The 27144-nt window shown below is 49.2% G+C and overlaps 1 protein-coding gene across 3 annotated transcripts in view; it reads left to right on the forward strand.

Annotated features, from left to right (window-relative positions):
• TMEM255B (transmembrane protein 255B) overlaps positions 1–26308 on the forward strand; it is a 35896-nt gene extending 9588 nt beyond the window's left edge. For 2 of the 3 annotated variants that reach the window (XM_033104727.1, XM_033104726.1), the window contains 7 exons: positions 1468–1530; positions 8580–8669; positions 12955–13035; positions 15968–16053; positions 17621–17780; positions 21549–21692; positions 25653–25966. In XM_033104727.1, the coding sequence (XP_032960618.1) occupies positions 1468–1530; positions 8580–8669; positions 12955–13035; positions 15968–16053; positions 17621–17780; positions 21549–21692; positions 25653–25820 (792 nt within the window). In that variant the 3' untranslated portion in view covers positions 25821–25966. Of the gene's footprint in view, positions 1–1467; positions 1531–8579; positions 8670–12954; positions 13036–15967; positions 16054–17620; positions 17781–21548; positions 21693–25652 lie in introns of all 3 variants that reach the window. The other variant, XM_033104729.1, reaches the window with a different exon arrangement.
• Positions 26309–27144: the final 836 nt, after the last annotated feature.

Here is a 27144-nt window from a genome sequence, read left to right on the forward strand (position 1 = left end):
AGATCCCAGGAAGAAACTGGGACTAAACACCTCAACATTTTGGAAAGAGGATTTTTTTTCAAGTCCGAAAAAGTGGAACTTAGTGAAACTTAATAGATATATTTTAATACATTTATGTTGAAGTGGAATTTTGATAAGTTTGAACTGTGGAGTTAGACTGTGATATTTTGAAATATCATACAAAGAAAACATTTCTTTCTCCTACTCCTTGAGAATTCTTAAATTATTGGTAAAAACTACATCTGTGCTTACATGTCCCTCTCCATAAGTATAATCACAGAGAAAGACACCTGTAGACATACACAGGTCTGATTTTTAGTTCATTAAATTTGATACCATGGCCTTACAGATTTCACAGTTGCACAGGTCAGCTGGTTAGCTGTCCCCAGGGTGGCCCCAATGGTCACTCAGAAGTCCAATGGGCAGGGTTCACCTGCCTCGTGAGAGTGGCTCCAACGCAGGGTCCCAGGCAGCAGTCTTCCATTGTCTGTGAGAGCTTGTCACGAGCTGTTCTGAGCAACGTCATTCGTGGCGTTGCTGAAAGTCTGCATTCCTCAAGCTGAGGGGAGGCAATATTTAAGAAATTCTTCCACTAGGTAGGCATAGAAGGATGAGGCATACCGGTGTCCCCTGGACACACTCAGGTGGAGGGATCCCGGTGCCCAGCCCTCATTTGAGACCGTTTGAGATGAAGACGGTCATGTGTATGTTTTCTCCAGCATCCCAGTATCACTTCCTCTGGGGAGGCTGAGATCTCGGCTCTCTCAAGGAACAAGAAGAATGATTCTCAGGCGCCCCTTGGCACCCTACTTTTTCTTTCTCCTCTCCTTCCCTAAGGTTACCCGTCTGCCTGCTCACCTGAGTTAAAAGCTCATCTCTGAGCAGTGTTTGTCGTGTCCATGGGTGACTGGCAACTTTTCTTTTGAAATACCCATTGTTCTAGTTTTCTAATATTTTGTTGGAGAATATTAGACTTCTCAGTTGGAGAAGAACTGAGGAATTCTTCTCCAACTATGGGATTGGGACAGGCCCAGGAGAAACATCAAGTGGGCCTCTCCTCTGGTGATCAGATGCAGAAGATGGGCCGTGAGTGGTCTGGGCTACTGTGAAGAGGTTGTCCTTTGTGAGGGAGACGGGAACACATAATGTTCTCTTTGCCTGTAATCGAGTTAACCTGATGTAAGAGTTAAAATGTTTGAACGTAGAAGATGAGATGGATCATGTCTCAGCAGTGTCTATTCCAATCATCCACTTTGATGGAGCCTGAGAAGCCAACCCAAATGTACACGAAGCCATCTGCCACTCAGTGGTCAAAGCTTGGTGAGGTGGGGATGGCCGGCCTTGGACCTTGGATCGAATGTTTGAAGGGTGGCAGTCTCCTGTGCACTGTTTACTGTTAAACGTCAGCATCAAGCCCACAGGTATGCTAACCAGATGCTTCCTCCCTTGGTTTTTCTTCGCTCTCAGCTGGGCTTCGGATCTTTCTTAGGAATTATTGGTATCAACCTGGTGGAGAATCGAAGGCAAATGGTAAGAACTTACATTGTTTTTTTCAAATGGCAATATTTCATCTTTTTTAAAATTTTTCTATGACTGAGTAGTATGGCTGAGTCCTTAGGATTTTCTATCTGTAAGATTATGTCACCTGCAAATAGAGATAGTTTTGCTTCTTTTTTCCAGTCTGGATGCTGGAGGTCCATTTCTATGGCTTTTCGTAAAAAAAAAAAAAAAGTGGAGTCCTTGGAGTGAAAGGAGGAAAATCCAGAAGTGACTGCAGTTGCCAGAGCAGTGAGGGGTCCACAGCCCTAAGCTTCCCTGGGGGGGCCACCCAGGTTTCTCAGAGCAGAGCCTTCTGACCACGTTATTTGTGATGTGTATAGCTGCCTTTTCAGGGAAGGCATTCTTCCAAGGCTAACGTTGTATGGTAAACATGTATTTCACTATCTCACATTTAATGTAATATCTATGAAAGCCAACACCTGTGTCTACAATTCGTAGCTGTGTGATCTTGGGAAACTTACTTGACCATATTGAACCTTAGTGTCTTCATTTTCAGTTTTGTTGGGAGCATGTGGGTTAACGCAAGTGAGAACACCTAGCACAGCGCTGACCCCTGACAGGTGTTCAGAGAACAGTCGCCGTGGTCGTTATAGACTGTATTTCAGCACATAGGTTAGTCAGAACATTCAAGTTGTTTCCAAAGGAGACAATAGCTGGCTGAGAAAACGTCAGCTAAAAAGAGAGTGCTTGTATTTCAAAGGCATCTAAATATAAAGAATGCTTTCTTTTTTCTTGATTTCTTTTTCTTTTAATTTTTTATTGCAGAAAAATTGAAACGTATTCAAAAGTAGACAGACTGGTGTACTGAACCCCTCTGTACCCATCTCCCAACTTCATCAACTGTTGACTCAGGGCCAACCCCCTTTCATCTCCCACCCATTTCTTCCCTTCTCATATTATTTTGAAGCAAATCCTAGACATAGTATCATTTCATCTGTGACGATATCATTACATGGTATCATTTCACTCTGTTCAATTTAAGGGGTGGAATCTAATCATTAGAAGTGGCTTCGCCATTATCTCTGCCCATTATTATGTTAGTCTTCAGTGATATCCAAAGAGTGTTCCAAACTGAGTCAGCGTTTGGTATTTTTCCATTCATGAATGAGGTATTACTTTCCCCTCACCCAAACAGACATACGAATCATTGATTTCATCAATAGCTTTATAGTCTAGCATGGTCAAAGGCTATCAGTGGCCAAAGATGGAGAAGTTACGGGCCTCAGAAGTGTGTTAACTGCTGAGTGCCCCCTCCCACCATATCTGTGCACATGTGAACACCCCCCCCCACACACACACAGACACAGACAGAGAGAGGAATTCTTCTAGATTATAGTTTAAAATCCACTGAATTAGAATAACCAATGGGACTAATAAGAATAGTTTATAGATTAAAACACATTTCCTTCAGAGTGTTAGGTCGTCAGCCTTTGGCTATCTGGTCTACAGACAACCGGTTTGATTCCTGTTCTGTTGAGTGTTATAGTGAGAGTATTCCTACTTATCTTCCTCCCACTCTTCTGCCTAATGTCTCTGCTTCGGGTCTTGACATCATGGGAATCTCGTCAGCCTTACTGGGGCATGTCTAGCCCTTTACCTTCCCATACAGAAGCCCCGATGGTCTTCACACTCCCAGGACTGAGTTGGGTGGGGCTGAAATACAGGAACTACACAGGGCTTCAGGCACCACATTCCCAGATCCTAGACCACTGCCCTGGGAGGATGTGAAGGTCATCAGGTAGGAAAGCTGCCAATGTCCACAGTGAACCTTTTAGAGGCTGAGCAGATTGTGCTGGGCCTGTGCTTGACCTCTGCTGTCCTGGGGGGCAGGGGAGGGAGGGCGGCAGCCCAGTTACACCCCATCCATCCTCAGACTCCCACACCCCACCTCAGGAGCCTGGACACAGATATAGGGCGCCCCTCATGGGTGCCAGTTCATCTCAGAATGTGGTCCCTGCTGGCCTGCCCGATATTCCAAGGGTGAGCCCTCCCTGCAGGATCTCACCAGGTAACTAATGCTTTCTTCACCCTTCTCTACTCCACTGCTTGGGCCGCACCTATAGGGGATGGGCTGAAGAACAAGGGACCATGAGTGACACCTTCTCCTGACGACGCTGCCCCCTACACCTTTCCAGAAGTTTGGTTAATTTTGAGAGAAGGGTGGAGAGTTGGGGTGAGGCGGGGGGGTGAATGGAGAAGCCACGGAATTGCCCACTTCAAGTAATATAAGCTGCAGCCTTAACTGGCAGAGACGGGGAGGACTTGTAGCCCTTCAGGACAGCTAGAGTGGGTGGCTTTGTGGTTGACTGATTCAATGGTTCAGTTTGTCCTGAGGCCCCAGTTCCTTCTCTCTTTCCACTCTGCCCTCCTGAGGGTTGTTAGTCTCCCAACACAGCAGCATCCAGAGGAAGAAAGAAGATGGTGTCTTCCTTTGTTTCTCTCAGGAAGAAGACAGTTTTCCTAGAGCCCATAACAGACCTTCCTTCGTATCTCACTTGCCAGGTCCGCACTCATTTCTAAACCAATCCCTGTCATTGGATTACCTCATCAACCGTCTCACTTAGGAGCTGGGTGGTGTCAGCTTCCCAAAGGGACCTGACTAATGTGGAAGTGAGAGACCCGAACACAATCAGCATTGGTTAGGAAGAAAGAAAGAAGGGGTGGATGTGGCGTGGACAGCCAGCAGGATTCCCTGCAGAGACCTCCCTCCTTTGAATTTGAAAGTCCAATTTCAGGCAATGGGTTATAGCACCTGTGTGTCTGGAAAGATGCATGTCATTTGAACGAATAGTTATCGAGAGCTTGGTATGTCCCACAAGGGATGAGGGACACAGAGTCCTGACCGCTCCAGGTGACAACCTTTCCAGGGATACATTGTCCCCTTACCCTGTTTTCTTTCTGTCTTCTCCTCTTTTCACCACAACCTTATCTATCTATTTGGTATTTGTTTTTTTAATCTACTTTCCTTTGTTGGAATGCAAATCCATGAGCCCAGCAGAGGTTTGAAAGTGACCTTTCCCTTACGGAATAACGGGAATAACGTGGTTGCCCTTCTCCCAAGAGAAGAGGCCCCAAACCGTGCAATGAAATATAGCCACAACTTTAATCTAGAGCCCTTTAGTGTTGCTAGAGTAACAGACAGTTTCTATTTGCAAAATCCATAGGCTCTGGCAGTGCTCACATACAATGGAAAATGACTGGGTTTGTGCCTTTCAGGGAACTGATCCAGTTTCTATTGTGTGCATTCTTCTGGCTTTGTATTGTTAAATTCACTACTTAACTTCAGGGAGCTTAGCAATGCCTGGAAAGGAGAGCAGTAACTGTGACACAAAAGCCACAGCTACTTGGGTCTTTCCTAAGAGGCAGCTCTCCTGTGGCTGATTCTGGCAAGTTTTGCATTTCCTCTTGAGGAGTCAGAGGAGAGAATTGCCAACAATTTTTCCCACCACTATCGCCTGGACTCTGGGTTTGACACACCAGAGAGGTTCTTGGGTAATATCATGCATGTGACCACCCAAGCACTGAATTTATTGTATCACATGTATGATTATGCTAGCACTGAATTTACTAGATGAGTGGTCTTGCTGGCGTTCGATTTTACTTTTGCAGGGGTAGTAGGAGGAAGCACGACCAGACAGAACCAGCAGAAAGTTGATGAGGACATTCAAATGGTGGGCACAGTTTGTGCAAGATCAAATCAGAACATGTTTATAAATCTAGACAGTTGAAGGCAGTCCTGCAATGTTAAAGGATACTTGGGGATATTTGTGCTTTCTGTGAAGTTCTGGATGAAATCAGCTGGAGGGTCTCTTGGCTGTCCGGGCTGTGACCAGGCGTAGCTGGGCCAGAGCTGGCCGCCGGACCAGCATATGGAGTGTGGCATTCTCTGAGGAGTCATCGAGTTGGTACATCACGAACTTACCAGCGCAACAGTCCAACAGCTCTGATTGCACACTTGTGAGAGAAGTAACAGGGTACAGCGGATCATGTGCAGTGCCACTTCTGGAAGTTTCTCAGGTAGTAATGACACAGTTGTGACAATTAGATGGGATGCCCTGTGCTAAAGGACTTTGGCAACTCTAAAGTAATTTTGTTCATCTTTGAGTCCCTTGTCATTTTCCCTCTTTGGCTGAGAATTCTGCCCAACAAGAATTGGGAGGTGCACTGATGAACAGAGTGCGAACTGTGTCCTTCCTGTCATCTGTCCTGGGCTGAGGGCCTTGCAGTTAATCACAGAAGCATCCTCAGCAGGAGGAATTGGGATGATGTACTGCCCTTCTCCCCGGATGATTCTAAAATGAGATGGTGCGGCCCAGTGGTCCACGGCCTACTGAAAGAAAAGCCTGCACTGTGGGGCCTAGTGTTTCATCCCTGAAGGGTCTGAGCTGAGTGAGAGCAAAGACCATCCATCTAGGGCTGGCAGAAAGGTCAAGAGGAGGCTGGGAGGACACGGCAGTCAAATCAGATGCAGGCTCTTTATTTTCTTTTGGAAAAATAGAAATACTTGGCCTCCCCACTGGGAAGTCTGAAAATTGCCTTCTGAATCTTTTATATATGTTTTAGTGTATTTTTTCATACCAGCAGTGCTAAAGTTTGATTAGGTGTAATTTCTCAAGTGATTTTTGCATAACTCTTTACATCATAATCATTTTATTTGCATGCAGTAATTTCATAGGGTAAGAAGCCATATGGATTTTCCTTTTCCCATTGAGATGAAGGAAGCGTGGTTGTCTACATTTCCTTAGCATTGGCGAACTTCAAATGTTACATGGTAGGTAGGAGTGCAGCTCCCGGCTGGCGCAGCCGCTGGAGGAAATTCGGCTTATTTTTCCAGGGCTAGTTCAAGGCTTTCCCTCACCCTCAGGGTCAGATGAGTCCTCCCATTTTGTGCACATCCAGAGCTCTTGGTTTACTCCTGTTACAGCGGTTACCAGCCTAATGCGTCAGTTCTTCACCGTGGGAACCCCACCCCACTCATTGCTGCTTCTCTCCAACACACAGAACAGCTACTGAATAGTTATTGAGTCAGTTAACCCAGAGAAGTTGTGCAGAATAATCACATTTAAAACTGCCACGGCACTGTAGAAGGTCCAACAGGAAATCATTTTTTGTTGTTCAGATCAAGGCCTATACCCTGTTTCCCTGAAAATAAGACCTAGCCAGACAATCAGCTCTAATGCATCTTTTGGAGCAAAAATTGATATAGGACCTGGTCTTATATATAATAAATATAATATAATAAAATATAATACTGGGTCTTATATTATTTTTGCTTCAAAAGCCTCATTAGAGCTGATGGTCCAGCTAGGTCTTATTTTCGGGGAAACACAGTACAGGCCCAGCTCCCTGCAGCGAGTCCCCAAATTCCCTTTTAGTCAATTTATCATAAAATGTCATACTGTGGGGAAGGGCCGAGGACATCTGTTGGTTTTTGTCACATCTGAACCCATAGCACCTAGACTGGCTTGAGTATCTGGAGGCATTTATTCAATATACTGGTAAGTCATAGCCAGGTACCTCCTTTTCCAAATGGGCAAACTGAGGACCGAAAAGCTCACCAGTTCAGAGATTCCCTGAAATGGACTCGGGCGACAGCTCTGATTTGCAATGTCAGGGGACGACTTTCATTTGGAAGCAACACGTGGGGGCTGGCGTGGAGGTGTCATGGAAGGGGCAGCATCCAAAGCCAGCCCAAGGAACCGCCTGCTTCCTTCTATGCTGGAACAGCATCTGTCCCCTTGAGTAGTCACTGGGAGTTTCACATCACCCCAAAGTTGTGGGCTGTCAAACTAGGCAACATTTCTTACCAACTCCCTATACTTTATTGAACAAATAAATAATGCAGCTTAACAAGGATGGAGTGGGAGAGGGCCATATGGAATATAGTCACCAGTGAGCCTGACTGCATTATTAATTAGTGAGTAACTCAACCAGAGGGAGAGAGCCAATCCAAGTCATGTGGGAAAACCGGTTTTGACCATATTCTCTAAGACTAAAGTCAAAAAGAAGTGCACACAAATATTGTCCTCTAGTTAGTGGCTTGCTTTTCACGCGGTCTGGGTTAGTAATTCCAAAATGACTTTATGCATATTCTACGGCTAAGAAAATAACTAAATACATCCATTGTGGATCATGAGAGCGGGTTCTCGCCGCTGCAGAGAGGAGTTACAGATAAGGAAGGTTATTGGTGTGGGTTTTGAAGGTGTGGGACTCCGAGGGAAGGACATACAGGAATTCTTTGTACTATGTTTGCTATTTGTTTTGATAAAGCTGAAGTTATTTCACAAGAAAAAGTTTAAAGACATGGTCAACAGCTGTAAGAAAAGAACCTCAACCTCACTAATAATAGAGAAACGCAAATGGAAACAACAATGAGAACTTTTTTATTGCCCATCAGATTGGCAACACTTAAAAGATTAATAATCTGAAATGTCATTCAGGATATAAAGATATGACCATTACACTGTTGGAGGGAGTCAAACCAGCAAAGCCTCATTGTGGGTCAGTGTATCCTTCTCGCACAGATTCTGAAGTGCAGAGACTGTAAACGTGTCCTATCTCAAAGTAGGGGTTCTTGAATGTTCCAGGAATCTATCCTACTCACACATACACCTAGGTTTTATGCATAGAACATATTTAGGGTCTTTGTAGCAGAGTTTGTAATAGCAAGAAATTGCACATTGTTTAAATACCCATTGTAGGCACTGGTTAAATAAACCCTGATTGTTCATGAAAAGTGTGCAGAGGGGCAGGGCCCTGAAAACGCTCCCCATGCACAAGGCAGCCGATTTAGTGTGTGATAGAAAACCAGCAAGGATGTACCTTGTACGGGGTGAAATCTGGCCTAGAATCTGTCCCGAGTTGTACATCGTTGAGGACAGAAGCTGGTGGTGAAGAAGTGAGAGTTGTGCAAAACGTGTGGCTACTATCAGGGTGGGATTTTGAATTGGTTTGCATTTCATAAGACGTTTTTTGTTAAACACTGGATGCCCACGCCCTCCTTTTCCTTCTGCTTCCAGTTGGTGGCAGCCATCGTGTTCATCAGCTTCGGTGTGGTGGCTGCCTTCTGCTGTGCCATCGTGGATGGTGTGTTTGCTGCTCGGCACCTAGTGAGTTCCATCTTTTTAATTTTGTTCTCAATTGCCTTCCTGGGTTTAAAAGATCTACATACAAAAATAAAATTTCATGTCACAGAGCTGAGCTCAGAGACATTCACTATTTCTCTCTCCATTTGTGTTTGCCGATTGCTGTCTTCCCTTCTTCCACTTTTCTTCATTTTCTGCAACACACACACACACACACACACACACACACACACACACACACACAGAGAGACAAAATCACATCAATTAGGATCAAATTCTTCAACGTCCCAAGTAACTTTCCTCAGGTCTTTCTGTAAACTCAACAGGAGAGTATACATCTTGAAATCCACGGACTCACGACTTCCCAGTTTTTATAGTTCAAATCCATCTGTCTTAAAAGATTATGACAGAATTTTCCAGCTTGACGTTATAGGCTGTGAAATCCTTTTACATTTATTTTGTCTAGTGGTGTGGAAGCCTGAGATGCAAGAGTCTATCAATAGTTACAGTCATGTGCCGCAAAATGACATTTCAGTCAATGACTGATCGCATATACCATGGTGGTCCCATGAGATTATAATGGAGCTGAAAAATTCGTATCACCTGGTGACGTCGTAACTGTCAAATATCATAGCACAAGGCATTACTCACACGTTGGTGGTGATGCTGGTGTAAACAAGCCTACTTGCTGCTCCTTATATGAGTGAGATAGAGAAAAACGCAGCAGAACCATCCAGGAGAGCCCTGATCCAGTGGAGAAGGCTGGGTCCCTGCAGGCATCATGGAGAGGCCCCGGGCTGCGTGGGCCAGAGGGCCACCCTAAGTCACCCGGCCCAGGCCAGAACTGTACCACGATTCTCCTTCTAGGTTATTCACCATTTGCTGAATAAATATTTACAGTATAGCACTTTTTAGGAAATTGTATGTATTTTGTCCCAGACTTTTGTTTCTTGTTTTTTATTTTGGAAAGATGATTGAACGGAGCCCGTGGCCAATATTCCCTCACATGGTTGTGGCACGCTGTTTGGTAAGAACAGGAAGCATATCCTTCGATCTGAACCTGATTTCCCATCCTGAGCCTAAGTTATTGAAGTCAGCAGGTTGCTTTGGACTGTCACACTTGAATTCTCTCAAATGTCATTCAATCAGCAAATATTGATCGAAGGCCTTGCTCAAGCAGGGATGCAAAGACGGATGTGCCTTGGCCCTTTTCTTGATGAACAAGCATCCTAATGCTCAAATCATGGTAGCTAGAGGTTGATTATTCCAAGGCCTTCTAAGGAGGAAATCCTGTGTCTGCCCTCAGAATGCTGTTGTGGGAGTAGCACCCTGGAGACAGTGTTATTTGGGCACCGTGTTAGCAGACTGACCTGGAGTCAGAGCCAGGGGTATGCGAATGACGCTGCCTGACCCTGAGTCAGCTGGTTGTCCTGCTCAGGCAGTTTCCCCTTATCACAGGGACACTGCAAGACCGCACAAGACAGCCACTTGAAGCCCTGGTGGGGCCATGAGGGACCAATTAGTAATAAAAGTACTGGCAACAACTGTGGAGTATGTGTCTGCAGCTGCCCATCTCACTGGAGATGGAGAACAACTGATCAATATAATTTCTTATGAGAATTGTCAAAATAAGATCGTTATTTACTTTCCCCACCAAACTAAAGGCTTGGCTCTGGCAGGTAGTTTTGGGGACGCTGGTCTTGAAGGGAAAACCAGTCTTGCCTTCCTGAGAGAGAAGTTTCTTCCTAGTGAAGGGGAGCACAGCAGCTGTCAGTGGCGTTCCAGCCCTGCTGTTGGGTGTGTCAGCTTTTTCTAGGACTCTTCTGTCTCTCAACTCACGTCTGAGAGAAATTTCCTTCAAAACCAATGATTTCCCAGGTGGAAGAATCTCCTCTGTCCAGAGCTACAGGAGTGAAAACAGAAGCATGCTGCCCCCTCAGCCCTACTTTGTTTCATGAACAAATAGGATTTATTGAAGCGATTATCTTTGCAGGTGAGGTATAACTACCCTGTTTCCTTGAAAATAAGACCTAGCCGGAGAATCAGCTCTAATATGTCTTTTGGAGCAAAAATTAATATAAGTTTGGGTATTATATTATATTATATTATACCCAATCTTGTAGTAAAATAAGACCAGGTATTATATTACTATATTATATTATATTATATTATATTATATTATATTATATTATATTATATTATATTATAGTAAGACCCGGTCTTGTAGTAAAATAAGTCTTATATCAAGTTTGCTCCAAAAGATGCATTAGAGCTGATTGTTCAGCGAGGTCTTATTTCCGGGGAAACATGGTATCACTAGCTATAATTTCAGGCTCCCTTGTTCCAGATTGGCTGGATGCCTCGTGAAGTGGAACGTCAGCCCCCGGGAATCAGAAGGTCGTCGCTGGCAGGAGATGTGTCAGGAATCAGCCCACCTATCTATTTCCCTCCAGCAGGGCATTTGGTCAGACCTTTGGACCGCCGGATCCAAAGAGTTCATGGTTCATTACAAGAGGAATGGGAAATAATGGGGCTGGCAGTCACTTGGTCAGACTTTCTGTTCCAGGTCAGGGTGGGCTCGTCTCTCTGTGGCAGAGCAACTTTGTGATCACCCCAAAGTGTTTTAGTGGCTACTTGGGGGCATCTTCAGTGACTGGCCGCACAGCACTGGCCCTGTGGGCCTGATGTCCTCTTACCTCCTGGGCAGTTCCTGCTTCCCTCATTCACTTCACAGACACTTACTGAGGTCCTACCTGTGCCAGGCGTGCAGTGAACCAGGGGTGGCGGGTTCTCTGGAAAAGGCCAGAGCATCAGTGCGTTAGGCTGTGGCCATGTGACCTCTGTCAAGGCTGCTCAGCTCTGTTGTCGAAGCACAAAAGCAGCTGTAGATGACATGGATGAATGAGTCTGACTGTATGCCGATAAAACTTTGTTTACAAAATCAGGCAGTGGGACGGGTTTGGCTCACACACCATCGTTGGCCAACGCCTGCAGGAGACACATGGGGTTTTAACTGAAGACAGAGACTCAGCTCCATTCCCCATTGCTGTGTTGTCCAGAACAGGCCCGGCATATGGTGGCACCAGTCCGCCAGTAGCTGCTGCCTGGACGAACGAATGTATGAGTGTCCTTATCTGTCGCTGGTGTCACTGGTGGTTTTTTTAATATTCTTTTCTTAGGTCAGAAGTAGGAATGTTTTGAGAACTATGACTAACACAGTAATAAAACTAAATACTGTTATTGGGATCCTAACTCATTATATAACTTACAGATTATATAGTTTCATGGCATTTTACAGTTTCTGTGCACCACTTGTTGTTCTCTACCATAGCAATTAGAAGCACTTTGTAATTGTCAGTTTGTCTGTCTCCTTCACTAATACCCGAAAGGCAGGAATTCTGTCATACCAGGGTACCTTATAGCTTGGCACTTTGCTCCATGAATGTTGGGGACAGACTCATGGATGGATAGTTGGGTAAGGCCATAGGCGGGTGTATACTTGGGTGGTTGATGTGTGGAAAGATGCATGGAGGGAGGGAAGGAAGGGGATGGATGGATAGGGATGGATGGATGATGGATGGATGGAGGAAGGGAATAGAAGGAGGGAGGGAGAGAGAAAGGGAGGGAAGGAGACTGGGAGGGAGGGAGGGAACAGGAAAGATGGATGGAGAGAGGGGTAGATGAATGGACGGATAGATGGATGGATGGATGGATGGATGGATGGATGGATGGATGGATGGATGGAAGGATGGATGGATGGAGGGATCGATGGGTGAATGGAAGGATGGATGGATGGAGGGATCGATGCATTAATGATCGAATGATTAAATGATTAGATGGATGGTTGGGTGAGTGAATGGATGATTGGCTGGTTGGATGAATGAGTGAATTACTCTGAAATCCATCTTGCTCCATTCCTAGTAGAAAAATATATTCTGCTTTTAGAGAAAGAGGCAGGAGCCAAGGGATCTCCTTGTTGAGAGCTGTAGGAGTATACCTCAAAATGTCATGCAACCACCTCCCTTCTGCTGCCCTGTGATGACCAATGCCCTGTGTCAGCCCAGTTTTCAAGGACAGGGTGCCTGTTCCCCTGGGGCATTCTACTTGTCTGCCTCCTGGATGCAGGGGCCAGGCTGTACTGGAAAGAGCTATGGTATTTCCTGCTTCGTGTTATCCATCTGGCAGGCCATAGTTGGCTTTGGCATCTCTCCTCTGGGCTCAGAGCCCATGGAAGACAGGTCTGAAATTGCCTCTGGCCACTCCTGATTTGGATATGAAACTATACTGTTCTATTTGTGTTTGTCTCTAGGAAACAAGGCCCCTCACCTTGGGAAGATGCCAGTTTTACTCCAGTGGCGTGGGATACTTGCATGACGTCTACCAGACAGAGGTAAGCAAGAGCACTGGTTGATGTGTCTGATTTCACTCTGCTCATCTGTGGATCCTATAAAGTTTTCTGTGTCCCTAGTGAAAATCTGAACATTTGGATTCTGATAGTTCTTCCCGTCATGTCTTCTCTCTGTGCCATGGTGAGGTATTTGTAGCTTACACTTTGTTTTGACCTAGATTTGATATCTTAATGTGTCATATTTATTTTGGAATTACAGTTGCTGACTTGTCTTCTTGGACACACAACAGTCCTAGAATTCACTTGTCCAGTTCAGTGCAGCTTCTCCGATGAACACTTTTTATTGACTTAATCATTGTAATAAAAAGCTAAGATACTACATTTTCATTGGTCAAGAAACTCACCGACTGTCCCCGGGCCAAGGACATGTGCAGGGTGATTTCATTTCTATTTCTAGCTCTGTGAAATGCCAGGAGTAACAAATTGCTCCGTGGCATGCCATTTTCTCTTAGACCATCCCAGGTGGACACATAGCTCCCTTTGTCTGGCCGTTTCACTCCAGCTCTGAGTAATTTGCTGGTTTAACTAAACAGGGCCTCTCAAACTGCATGCAAATGTCAGAGAAGGAGGGAAGACAGAGAGGAGTAGCTGAGAGAATATCGGAGAGCAAATGCCGTGGTTAATGCCCTGCATGCTTGTTGGGGTGCTCCATGAAGAGAGGAGAAGGAGCATTCTGTGTGCTGTGGCATGGGACACTGAGTAGCCTCATGGCCAGGCCTCTGCTGCTGGCCAGAGGCTCCCTGCAGCCCCTGTCCAAGGGAGGTTGCACATTTTTTCTCCAAAGGTTGGTCCCAACCCTCGTGGCCCTTCTCCTGGCTGGAGGGAGCCCTGGGGACCTGTCTGTTTAGGGGGGTCCTGGGCTCTCCAGGCTCTCCATATGCTCCCCCTGCACCTCCACAGGCCCTCATGCTGCTTCTTCCTTCCTTCCTGGGGTCATAGAAAAGTAGGGCCCCTCTCCTGACCCTGTTTGTCAGGCCTTCTGAGGACAAGCCCACGTGCAGGGCTGCCCCAGCTCCATCTCTTCTCCAGGGGTTCCCAACCCTGCTGCCAATCAGAATCAGCCCAGCAGCTTGAGCAGATCCTGATGCTGGACCCCACTCTAGGGAGGGGTTTCAGTGGACATGGGGATTTAAAAGCTCCTTGAAGATTTGGGGGCTGAAGCTGCCCACACAGCTCAAACCAGAGGCCAGCAACTTTCTCTGTAAAGGGTCAGTAATATCCTGGGATTTAGGCTAGATGGTGTCTGTCCCCGCTATTCACCTCTGTCTCACCAGTGCCAGAGCAGCCATGGGCAATGCATAAACGGATGCGTGCGGCCATGCAGTTTCACCTAGGAAACAGACAGTGGACCGGGCTTGGCTCCAGGCCCCTCGTGGCTGACCCTCCTCTAAGCCACTGTCCCCTGCTGCTGCTCTTTACGCTTTCAAAGAGGGGACAACTCCCATCAGAGAACATCTAGGGTGAGGGTGAGGCCTTTTGACCTCCAGCTCCCCGTCGTGTGGCTCTGACCATCCCATGAGCTGGTGTCTGGGCTCCGAGCCACATATTGCTCTCCTTCCCCCTGTCCGTTGAGTATCGTCTCGTCAGTCCTCCACTTCTCACCTGTGATGCCTCCCAGCCCCAGGCCCCTTCTGGGTCTCAGTCACACTGGGGCCACTTTCATGACTCCTACTGGCCTGTCTCTGGTCTCTGCCCCTTCGGGACTGTTTCCCATACCATTTCCAAATTAATCTTTCTACTACCCTTCTCAAGCACTCTAGAGTGCCTCATTGCCAATTTGTGTGATTTCTAGAAGTTAACCACAGAACCTTGAATAAAAGGCCACAAGCCCAATGGGCCGCTTGAAGAAGGGCCAAGATCCCCAAAGCTTCCCGACCCATCAGAGCCCCAGGGAGACTCTAAGGACCTCTGGTGTGCCTGGGTCTCTGCCTCTCCCAGGGCCCTCAGCTCCTGCAGAGAGAGAGAGAGCTTGGAGAATCTGCTCGAATCTCTGCCCATCGCTTGGTGCACGGTCCTCCCTTGGAAGGTCCTTCTTCTCTCCAAACGTTCCTGTCCTTCTGAAGTCGGGATGGTTGATGCCCCACTTACTCCCCAAATGTAGGTGACACGGTTCATACCCCACATCAAACAGCGCTGAGGGAAGGAAGAAATCATGTGTTCTTGCCCCAATCTTGCTCCTTTAACATTAAATATCTTCCAGATATTTGCAGCCTGAGGGGAGGCCTCTGTGTGGCGTAGGCAGGGGCCAGCTTGGTCAGATCAGGCTACTGGGCGCTGTCCTCTGTGTGGTCAGGAACGGGTCCCCCTGGAGGGGCCCATGAGGAGGAGCTTCCACCTAAACCCACTGGGACAAATCCCCGCCTGGAGGGGTCCCACTTGGAGGAGGCCTCACCTGTTCCTGCCTGGAGGTGTCTCTGCCTGTCTTCACCTAGAGGAGTCCTACCTGAAGGAATTCCTACCTGGAGGACTCCTCACCTGTTCCCCACCTGCAGGGGTTCCCATCTCAAGGAGTCCTCACCTATTCTACCCTGGAGTGGTCCCTGCCTGAAGGAATCCCCACCTGGGGGGTCCCCATCTGGAAAAATCTTCACCTGGAGGGGTCTCTGCCTGGAGGCATGGTACCCAGAATCCTCTCCTTGTCCAGCAGCTGTTGTCGCATAGATCCCCTGGCGTGGCTGAGCCTGGTCTTCTAACTCCCCCTGTAGGGCAGGGCCCCGCTGCACCTGGCATGGGGGAAGGGAGGGGAGGGTGAGGAAAGGAAGCACGGGCTCATAAAGGTGAGCTGCCTGACTGACTAGGGCACAGTGGCTGGGTTCTGACTCTCAAGGAGGCAGCCCTGCCCACTCTGGGGTGAGAAAGAGTGAGCACGTGGGGGACAGGTCCTTGAGAACTGACAAGGTCTCTCTGTTTGCAGGTCACTTGTCACTCCCTGAATGGCAAGTGCCAGCTGAAGGTGAAGAGCAACACGTGCTACTGCTGTGACCTCTACAACTGCCAGAGGTGAGTGAGGTGGCTGTGGAGCGGGGGAGGGTGCCCGACTACGAGGGTCAAGACCCCTACGCACCTGGGCATTTCCTCTGGCAGCCCCTCCTGCCGTCCCACCCTCCTCCCCTCTGCTCTGGCCCTCCCTGTCCTGGGACACAGCACCTATATCGTCTCCTTTAGTCCTCAGACATTTATGTGAGGAAAGGGCACTGGCTCTGTTTCACAGATGAGAAGCTGGGGTGCAGTGATGTGGTGAGCTGTGAGGGAGGGGAAGCATTCTGTAAGCCCCAGGATTGTGTCTATCAGTGAGCCTGTGACTGCACTGTGAACCAGTGGTTCTCAGGTTCTTCTCCGCCCTTAGCTGGGACAGAGGGCTAAGCAAGCAGGGCTGGAGCTGGGTATTTCCCTTGATAATACCCCGCTGGTTAGGCTCTGGTTAACCAGTTTCTCCTGAGGACGGGGCTGGTTGAGAAGAACCAAGGCTCTGGTTGTTTCCGAATGGGTCCTTTCCCTGCCTCTGCGGGAAGCCCGAGGGCACTTTTCTCTGGTGTTTAGCGTGAGAACCTGGTTGAGCTCCTGAGGTGAATCTCATAATATTGTGAGGGCCCCATGACTGCCCTCCTGCAGGTTTTAATGCTCAGACTTGCCCACAGCAGTTTGTCCACCACAGGTCAGTTTTCTAACTCTAGCCCTCAGTCCCACGGTATTCCTGCTCCTGAGTCTCTGCTCCAGGTACTTACCTGTCTGTCTCCCATCTGGGGGACAGCAATTTGTCCTCCATCCTCCCCTCTTATGATGCAAGAAGAGCTGCTGATATTTTCAGTCTGTTCAGCGTTTTTGTTGCCGTGAGAATTCAGTGCAAGTCCCAAGCCCCTTTCTTGCAGAATGGAACCCTACCCCCATTGTCTTTTATATTTTGTGTTAATAGCTTGATCACCTACATTAAAGCCAGTGGGAAGTTCAGTGTTTGCTTCTTGGGGAACCCTCCCCTGAGTTGTTGAAAATTCCAGGGGTTTAGGCTGCACCCTGTCCCCTAAGGGTCCCTTCTTATTTCCAAGACAAAACTGAGGATCAGCATGTGTGTGGATTACAGTGGCTGCAATCGCAGATTCTTGCAACTCAGGCTGCGGGCCCACAGCCACGATGCTGTGGTCCAGGCCCCTGCACAGACCACCTCGGGTCCATGTCGTGAGGGCCAGGATGAACCCCCTCTGCCAGGGTGGCCAGGTTGGCAGAACTCAGCTGTCAGCCTTTATGCCCTGGCTGCTCTGAGGGTAACTCAGCTGGAGCCCCGTTGCCCTCTGCAGGGCCAGTGTTTGGGGAGTGGGCACGATGATGGTTCTGTCCTCCCTGCTCCAAGGCCTGGGCTCCTTTTCCCACTCCTGCAGATGCTCAGACTTCTGGGGACAGCCTTGCTGCCATGGCCTCAGGGTACAGCAGGGTGATGCCTCTTCCTGGCATAACCAACAGGCCCCCTCAGGGCCTTCGTGCAAAGACCGCAGCTTGTCTGGCTTCAGTTTATCTGGTGCCAGCCCTGCTCACCTCCTCACAGGTGACATTGTTGTTCCCTCCCCATGTGCAGCACTGAGTACTCTCCCACGTACTACGAGTTTGTGGGCGTAAGCAGCTGTCGGGACGTGCTCCACCTCTACCGCCTGCTCTGGGCCTCCACTGTGCTGAACGTCCTGGGCCTGCTCCTGGGCATCGTCACAGCAGCTGTCCTGGGGGCTTTCAAGGACATAGTGAGTAGTGCCACTCCGGCGCGGAGCAGTGACAGCACTGCAGACGGAGCAGGGCTTCGGGGCCCATGGTCTCTGAGGCAGACAAGAGGGGTTTCATTATCCTCCCGCGCAAATGGGGAAACAGCCTCCTGAAAACCACCAGCATATGTTATAATGACAACAAGCAAGCCTCCACTGGTCATTTCTGGAAACAGGTCCTGTTCACACACTTTCCTCTCCTCCTCCCTCTGAGGCTTGTGCGATCCCATTTAGGAAACGGAAGTCCAGCTACAGAGAGGGAGGACCAGATCTTTACGCTCTGATGTGTCTGTCTCTACCACTTCTCACCCCAACTGAAGCCTCTACATGGAGCCTCTGATTTGGCAGATCTGGGGGTGGGGGGCGGGGGTGGCTGGCGTCGGCATTTTCCTAACCTCGGAGGAGATTCTAATATGAGAACCCTGGAGAACAAGTGCTTCAGAGTTTGGGCCTCAAGTGTCAGCGGCTCCAGGAAGGGGCAGTGACCGCAGGGGCCGTGCGGTGAAGGCTGCTTTCTCTGAGTCCCTCTGCAAGGCAGCGCCGTCAACACGGCTCTTCTCACAGGAAAACACCTCACAGATGGGGCTGGCCTGGGAAGAGCCCCCCTTCTGTTCTCTCCCTGTGGAACTGCTTTGTTCCCAACTAGATACGCTTACGCAGTGCACAGATAGCACCTCTTGCTGCAAGTCTTCCTTCATCCACAGAGTGCCACAGGCGAAGGGGCAGCCCCGGGTGTCATCAGTCAGACTTCAAGGAGTGCACAGGACAGCTCTGAGATGAGGAGCCACCCACCCCTTACCCGATTCTAACTCGAAGGCCAGTCCTAACATGCAGACAAGTCCCCCATGGGCCAAACCCAAACCGGCTGTTGAAGCTAAAACTCTTTCTGAGTGATCTCTTGCTACCCAGCTACTCTGGCGACTTTGGTCATTGACCATTTTTAGTAGCTTAGTCTGGAGCCTTCCTGAGTTCTGTGATTATCTTGAAGGTTTTGTTTCCCTAGATAAAACCTGAAATACCGTGGGAGATCCTGGTATGCCCTAGCAACCAAGCCTTCTCCTGGCTGCCACCCTAGAAGGTGCAGACAGCAGCTCCAAGCTCAGACCTTGGTCATAAGATGTCCAAACGCATACAAGACAAGCATCCTTCAAGGATGAAAGTCGCCCTCCCCAGGCCTTCAGCAAAGTCTGCAGTGGGTGTTAACAGGTCTCCCAGGTCAGGCTGCCTGGGGTCCACAGAGGGCCCACAGGTGCCTTCTGTGAAAATCCTCAGTCTAGGGTCTTTTTCTGCTGTAGCCTGTTCATTTTGCTCTCTTGGCAGGTTTTCTAGGAGAAGAGCAAGGTTAGATTGGAGATTGGTTACCCACTGTGTCGAGTTAGAGTTCTGCTGTCCCTGCAGGTCTGGGTGAAGGTTGCTGGGACAGCAGTCAGCCCAGAGGGTTTTCCAGAAGGGGCTCTTTTGTTCATTCGAGTTTATAATAAAATTGCTGGGGGTTCTATCAGGAACGTAATGATGGCGCAGAAGAGCCACTGGTCATACCAGACTAGAGTTGTGTCCAAACTCTGCTCTAGACAAGTTTCTTTCTCAAACCCAGAGCTCTTCTGGGGTGTTGTAAGAAGCAAGGAAGGTGATCCCTTAAAATTTTATACCCACCAAGTAGATAGTCCTGTAAGTTTAATGGATTTTATAATTTAAAAATTTACGAAATGAAGGCCCTTCATTAACCAGCTGAAAGCTGTGTGTGCCCTCTCGGCACATGAGGGCTTCATATGCAGGCCGCCAGACGCTTGTCACGAAGTGGGTGCCAGAGGGGTATCTCATGTACCCAGCAGGCAGGCTGTGAGGCGTCTCCAGGGTCTGCAGAGGGTCTGTCTCCTGAGGCTGTTGCCTTGGTAACAAGGCAACATTTACATACACAGTCATTTAAACCCAGTTTAGTGAGGAAGGGTCTGCACTGAGCCTCAGGCACATTGAGAAATGCAGGTGGACAGTCCTGCTGGCCCCGCTGGGGTCTCCTCACCATTACTCACATGGGCATGCTCAAGGGCAAGAAATGTGGACAAGCAGTCAGGACAAGACCAGGCAGATAAGGGCCAACGTCAGGCGAGGCTTTGCAGTGCCCCCCACAGACGGAGTGACTGTCGGTTCTCCAGACTGGAACAGCCCTGCCAAAATGTTTAGCTCCCTCATGGGAGACTCTCTACCCTGCTCCATCCTCCCCAAACCCTGAAATGGCACAAATGCTGAGCAAGGCCAGGCAGGCTTCTCTCCAGCCCACGAGGTCCTCTGTGACCCTCAGCCCTCGACCTTTACCACTCCTGCTTGGCTCAAGGCCCCAGGCTTCTAGTTGCAGCTGTTCCCTCCGGCCAGGATGCCTCCCCAACCCCTCTGTGGGGCCCAGTTCCAGCTGTGCCAGGATAGCTATTAGATCCTCCTGGCTCCTGCAGTAGGCTCTCAATAGTATTTGTTCATGAATATGGCATCAAGGCAGCTGGGAGTGCGGGCCCTGCCCTGAGATTTCCATCTGTCTCCCTGTTTTCGTGCTACTCTATTCACTTCTCTGAGTCTAACTAACTCATGAAACAGATTGAACAGTGTGCAGCAGATTTGTGCTGAACTCCTGCTGGAAGAGCACAGGGCTGGGCCTGGCAGGAGAATAATAACTGTTATTGTTTAATCCATGCTCCTTCCCGGGGATGCCTGCATTTTGGGGGTGGTGGTGGTGGAGGGGCTGTTGGAGCTCGGGATGTGCAGAAGGTGGGCCCTGGGCGAGGTAGGGCAGTGAGTACCCAGGCACAGACCCCTGATGTCTCCCCTCGGCTGTCAGGTGGTAAGCAGGCAGAGGCAGCTCTGGGTGAGTTCTCAGCTCCCACTGCCATCTCCTCCTGGCCTGTGCCCTTCCTGGCTGGTTAGCATTGTCCTGAAGTTCTGGGGCCTGCTTCCAGGTTACAGCCTTCCCTTCTCTCCCACCACCACTCCTCGGGTCCTTCACTGGTAGTGACGAGTTTTCAGAAAATCCACCTCTGCTGTCCCAGCCTCTCTCTGTCAGGGCAGCGTCTGCCCTACAGGTGTCAGGTGGGATCCAGGTTCTGTCCTCTTAGGGAGGGACACACTTCTGGTCTGGGAACCCCTTGAGCACCCCATGTGAGTAACTGGTCTCCCTCTGGGAGGGGTCCATCCTATGGCCTGTCTTGTCTGGGGGAGGAGAAGGTGGCTGGGAGTCAGGCCCTTATCCTCTTTTCTTTTTGAGAAGTAGAGCCTCTAAGCGAGCTGACAAAGCACACGCACCGAGGAGTTTGGAATACTTTGGTTTTATTTTCATTTCTGCAGAAACCCCTGGGGTGGCACCTGTGGGAAGCACACCTAGCTGAGCAGGTCTGAGAGCACGTGTGGTTTCAGTCCACCTGCGGTGGCTGAAGCTGCAGTGTTGGGAGGTGCCTCGAGAGGGACTGGTGGTTTCCTTGCTTTTTCAAAAAGCATCAAAGAGAGCCTGGGCCTAACCTGACATCAGGGTGGGCCTCTGGGACAAAGAAAATAAAAAGCAAAAAGAAGCCCTTTTTTTAGATGTTTAGTTCTGCTCTGAGAACTATTGATCTGAGGACTCAGCACCTCCCACTGGCAGATTCAGTAGAAGGATGGACTCCACCTTTTTGAATGGCTTGAGGATAGGTCTCCCCAGAGGGACAGCTCGAGACCGAGGGTGCCAGCTTTTGGGAGGGCCAGCTGACGTGTCTCCATTCTCTGTGGCAGGTCCCTCTGTCCCAGCTGGCCTACGGGACGTCTGCGCCACCTCAGATCCTCTACAACCCTGCTCATCACATCCTGGCCTACGCGGGCTTTGGCCCAGCACCCGCAACCCTCCCCACCTGCTCGCCCTACCCTCTGCCGCTCCAGGTAGGCCGAGCGTCGCCTGCCGAAGGCTGTGTGCTCACGTCACGGGCAGCAGTCACGCAAGGCAGCACTGGTGGGACGGGACTCGGAGGGGAGCTTGGGTTCAGGGAAGAGAGGGTGGACCTAGCGCATCCCCTCTCCTGATGTAGGTAAGGTGGTGGCAGAGCCTGCGTGGACTGGGAAGGGTGTTGGGGGCCAGCTGAGGGGAGGTGTGCTGGGTCATTCTGCACATAGGCCTCTCACACAGATGTTCTATGGCCCCGTTTGGCATTTGGGGCATCTTTTGTTCCGCATGGCCTTAGTGACTCAGCCATTGGTGTCCTTTGGGCCTCTACCCTTTTCTAATCCATAACCTTGTCCAACAAAAGTTTGCTGCAAAATCCTGGCCAGAGTGACTGGGAACATACCACACGCGCCTGGATCCTGTCAACGTACAAAGGAGGTGGAGCGATATGCATTTGCCACTACCCAACCACACGTTACCCCCAAAAGTGGCGATTTTGTGTTAATAGATTCACCTTATATAATGCTGTTGGTCCTGGGGGCTGTTGTAGGAAGACGGATATTTGGTGGGGCGAAACCTTGTTTAGAGGGCATTTGCTTTGTCCTTCCATTTCCATTCATGGTTTTGGCTTTTCCTTGTTTATATGCTAGGAAGCTTCTGTCTATGCCATGGTTTAAATAGACCCTGATAATCTGTCCCCTTATGGACTCCAGACCAGGCGCCCTCAACTGTGGCGCTGTAGATATGCGGGCCAGATAGCTCTGTGGGGTGGGGCTGCCCTGTGCGCTGTAGGATGCTAAGCAGTGTCCCTGGCCCTCACCCACCAGCTGCCAGTACAACCCTGTTGTGACAACCAACAAATGTATCCAGATGTTGCCCACTGTCTTCAGGGAGCAAAGGTGAGAACCACTGGTCCAGACAACTAGGCTTCCATTTTGGGATGGGGCCGCCAGATGGACTCAAGACACATCCTTTTGTCTATGTTAATGATTACACCAAGCACCAACAAGTTCTAGGAAGCTGCAGTATTAAAATATGTGAGGAATTGTGTTTCTGTGCTTGGATAGAGGGGGATGGCTGTGGATAAACAGGGGGGTTCAGACCCTGCTCATTTGTTATGAAGTCACACAGCTTCCTCTGTCCATTGAAGGAACCAGCACCAGATCACTGATCCTTCAGTGTGGGGCTCTTGATAAGTCTGGAGCCTGATTTGGGGGCGCTGGGCGGGCGCCCTGCTCTCGCAGGTATGACATGTTTCCTTAGGAGACAGAGGTGATCTTTGTAGGAGTGTAGGATGTGGGCAGATGGTCTCCCATCCATAAAACCTGGTGCTGATGAGTGGGTTCGCTTTGTTCCGGTGTCGTATTCCTTCCTCGTTCACCTTCAGGGACCTCTGGCTCTTCACAAGCAGCGGCTGCCCCCTCTTTACCTTCCGGGAGAGGCCTGTGCTTTCCTCCCAGTAGCCTCCTCAGCTTTTATCGCCAGCTCCTGTGGGAGCATAACCGCATAGACATCAATAATCAGATTTTGAGGAGAGGGCAAATCAATGAGGCTTCATGTGTTTCCTTAAGAGAAAAACAACAGAATTGATGCTTGTTTCTGCTGACCAACAGTGAGGGAAAGGGAATACTTTAAGTGTTCTGTTGAAGTCATTAGAAGCAGAAAAAATACCCCCACAGAATAGCAGGGAGTGAGATAGCTGTTGGGGGCCTGTTCTGAGTAGTTGGCCAAAAGAAAAATCTTGAAGGGAATCCATCTTCCTTGCGTCCAGCAGTTGTCTGGTCAGGAAAATCAGGGAAGGGCTTGGCACTGACGAGTGTTTGTGAACAAGGACACAAGCAGACATTGAGCTCACGTCCTGTGACTAAGGGGTTTCTTGTCCACTCCCCTGGTGGGGGTGCCTGCGTGGACATCAGAGCCTGTCCTGGAGAGGCCCTGCCTGGCAGGATAATTTACTCTGGTGTGTTATGCCATGGTTCATGGCGGTTTAATCCATGAGCCATGGTGGCATATTGTGTGGTTCCTGGTGGTTTACTCCGTGGTTCCTGGTGGTTTACCCTGTGGTTCCTGGTGGTTTACTCTGTGGTTCCTCCGTGGTTCCTGGTGGTTTACTCCATGGTTCCTGGTGGTTTACTCCATGGTTCCTGGTGGTTTACTCCATGGTTCCTGGTGGTTTACTCCATGGTTCCTGGTGGTTTACTCTATGGTTCCTGGTGGTTTACTCCGTGGTTCCTGGTGGTTTACTCCATGGTTCCTGGTGGTTTACTCTATGGTTCCTGGTGGTTTACCCTGTGGTTCCTGGTGGTTTACCCTGTGGTTCTTGGTGGTTTACTCCGTGGTTCCTGGTGGTTTACCCTGTGGTTCCTGGTGGTTTACTCCGTGGTTCCTGGTGGTTTACTCCGTGGTTCCTGGTTGTTTACTCCGTGGTTCCTGGTGGTTTACTCTGTGGTATGGGGTTGTGTATGCTATGGTTCTCTCAGGTGCTCATTTCCAATGAAGAACTGAGCAGACACGTGCTTGGTAGGATCTGGGAGCTCCCAGCAGAACTGAGAGAACATACTCTAGAGGTTTCCTTTGTCCCTGTGGTCAGAAGAACTGTAAGTTTGAGGAAAAGAAACAAACAAAGGTGGGCATGGGCCCTGGGCTGTCAGGTCCTGAAAGCCCAAGCCATCAACCCTGAGCGGAGTGACATTCTTGGCTTCAGCTACAGCTCCGGAAGATATTCTCTTTTCAGAATCCTGAGGTCACAGTAGGGAAGTCTCCAGGAAGAGGCATGGCAAATAGGTTGGCCTCTTGGGGCCCCAGGCACCTGGCCACAGAGAGCAAAAGAATCAGACAGCACTGGCTGCAGATAAAGCCCTTAAACGTTCACCCTGTGTTATTTCACAGAAGGGAGTGTTTGCTTAATTTATTAAAATATTGATTTAAGTAGGTGTTTTCAAGCCTTAGAACTTAAGAAAAAAAATTTAAGAGGTTTGTTGGCAGAAGGAAAAACTGGAAATTTTATTGACTTAACATCTGTGCTATGCCCCAAGATTTTCCTTCTCAGAACCACTTTTACTCGATTCTATGTATTAGTCAGGCTTCTCCAATGAAATAGAACCAACAGGATGGATGCACATATACAGACATAGACATAGGTATAAAGGAGCTATATAGGTAGAGAAATAAAGAGAGAGAGTCCAAAACCTGCAGGGCAGGATGGCAGGATGGAGACCCAGAAAGAATGGATCTTGCTGTTTGAAGTCCAAAGGCAGAATTCCCTCTTGCCCAGGAACCTGTCTTTTCCCCTTGAGGCCTTCAACTGATTAGATGAGGCCCACCAACATCCTGGAAGATGACCTGCTTTATTCAAAGTCTAATGAATTCAGTGTTAATCACATCTACCAAATACCTTCACAGCAACATCCAGACTGATGTTTGACCAAAATCTGGGCACCGAGGCCTGGCCAAGCTGGCACGTAAAATTAATAATCACACTATGTTGAAAATGCTGAGCTCTTGGTTTTTTACCTTAAAGTACGAAGTGTTGGGTGAACCCAGGGGCTCCCAAATGAGCTGGCCAGCCTCCTCCTTGTATATACCCATGCTCCTGTGCATTGCGGTGTCAGTCTGGTAAAATGCCATCCCTTGGAAAGTCAAGACTCATGCACAGCAGGAGACTGGGGCTGGGAAATCTGAAGACTCCCACAGATGGGTGGTTCCACAGGCTGCTGTAGGAGCCCAGCTTGTACAAAGGAGGCTCCAGCTGGGCAGGACGGGCCCTCCCTCCAGCTTCCCTGGGAATGTGCTCTGATCAGGGAGCCTTCTCACTAAAAGGGCCTTGGTTAGGTGGGTGACTCAGCTCTTGGGGGGAGCCTGAGCCCCAGGCGGGCCCTTTCAGGAGCTCTCCGCATGGACTGTGTGTGTGTGGCAAGCCGTCTCCCCTGACTGAGGAAGCCTTTTCTGTTCAATTGCAGCCGTCCAGCAGCTTCCCAGCCTCGCCCTCCACGGACCTCTCTCTGTCCGAGGACGCACAGCCTCCGTCCCAGTCCAGCTCCAGCTTCGGGCTTCCGCCCAACGCCCCACCTCTCTATGCCCCAGCTCCTTTCCTCCCGGGGGAAAAGCCTCCTCCCTACGCACCATGACACAGAGAGGATAAATTTAAAAATTAATTTTTTTTATTTGTTAAAAAAACAAAGCAGCGTCTACAAAACCTGCTTCTGTGGCCAACCTCCTAGAGACATCAGGAGAATGTTCCAGAAGTCTGTATCCTCCTTCCCTCCCTGGGCACATCCATAGCAAGGAGAGGCCAGGACCAGGGGTGAGGACAGAGCTCCAGGTGACCGAGGCCTGGGCGACACCTCTGCTTGGCTCCTTGCCCAGCATTTAAACCAGACACCAAATGGAGCTAAAATGTCTACCTGGAGCCTCCTCGATCTGGTGTCCTGTCATTGCTTACAAAAAACCAAGTTTCATTTCTACCTAGTTAGTTATTAGTATCATTATTTTGCAAAGGGAATATGACCAGGGGTATCCATGGGTAAGGATCATTTTTAAAGGAAATGTGTTGAATGTTTATGTATTTATGTGTGTCCCCAAGAAGGGGTAGGGTCTCCACCCTCAGTGCTGTGTTCTCCAGGCATTTGTTTGCTCAGAACAAAAAGACGCTCTGGCTCAAATATAAAATGCTGCTTCTAAGGCCTGCGAGCTAACTACGGTCTATGTGTGTGTTGTTTTTTCCAAATCCGCCATCACACCTGGAGAGGGGTTGCTACCTGAGGCTATGTGTTCCCTATTTAAGGCACCTTGGCTTCCAGCTGTCGTCCTTCATGAGGTGTTCTGGAGGCCACGTGGTCTGCTCCATAGGACACCCGTGAGGTTGCCGCTGAGTCAGTCTCTGCTCTAAGTGGCCACTGGAGTGGACAGCTTCCCAGGCCTTTCAGCCCGAGCCTGGGGTGCAGCTCTGCCTGTTACAGACCAACAGCTATTGAACGAGGGCTCCATATGTGCCTGCCTGAGACAGTAGGTGAGCATAGACCTTGTAGATGACCAGATCTGGGTTGAGTGACTGACCAGAGCCGTAAATAACTGTTCTAGATCACTGAGGAAAAGAGATAGGACGGAGGAGAAGGGGAAGGAAGAAAGAGAGGGAGGGAAAGGAGCGTTTTTAAAGACACAGTCTCCTGCTCCCCCTGCTGGCTGTGAATACAGGTCTGTCTAACAGACAAAAGATTCTCAGCTCCGTATAGAAATATCTCACGTTCAATTTTCTGAGCACATAAAGAGTTTCCTCTAAAAAAGACAAACACACATGTGCAAATAAGGCAGCGACACACGTGGAATATAGCAAATGCGGGTGAGGCAGGCCCCAGGAGTCTGGCGAATTGATCCTGAAAAGGCTGTTGATTAAGGCCTGGGAAGCAAAAGGCCTGGTCACTGGGGTGCTGAGCTGTCTTGAGTTAGTATGAC

This window comes from Rhinolophus ferrumequinum, chromosome 4, assembly GCF_004115265.2.
Source record: "Rhinolophus ferrumequinum isolate MPI-CBG mRhiFer1 chromosome 4, mRhiFer1_v1.p, whole genome shotgun sequence".
Classification (NCBI taxonomy): Eukaryota; Metazoa; Chordata; class Mammalia; order Chiroptera; family Rhinolophidae; genus Rhinolophus; species Rhinolophus ferrumequinum.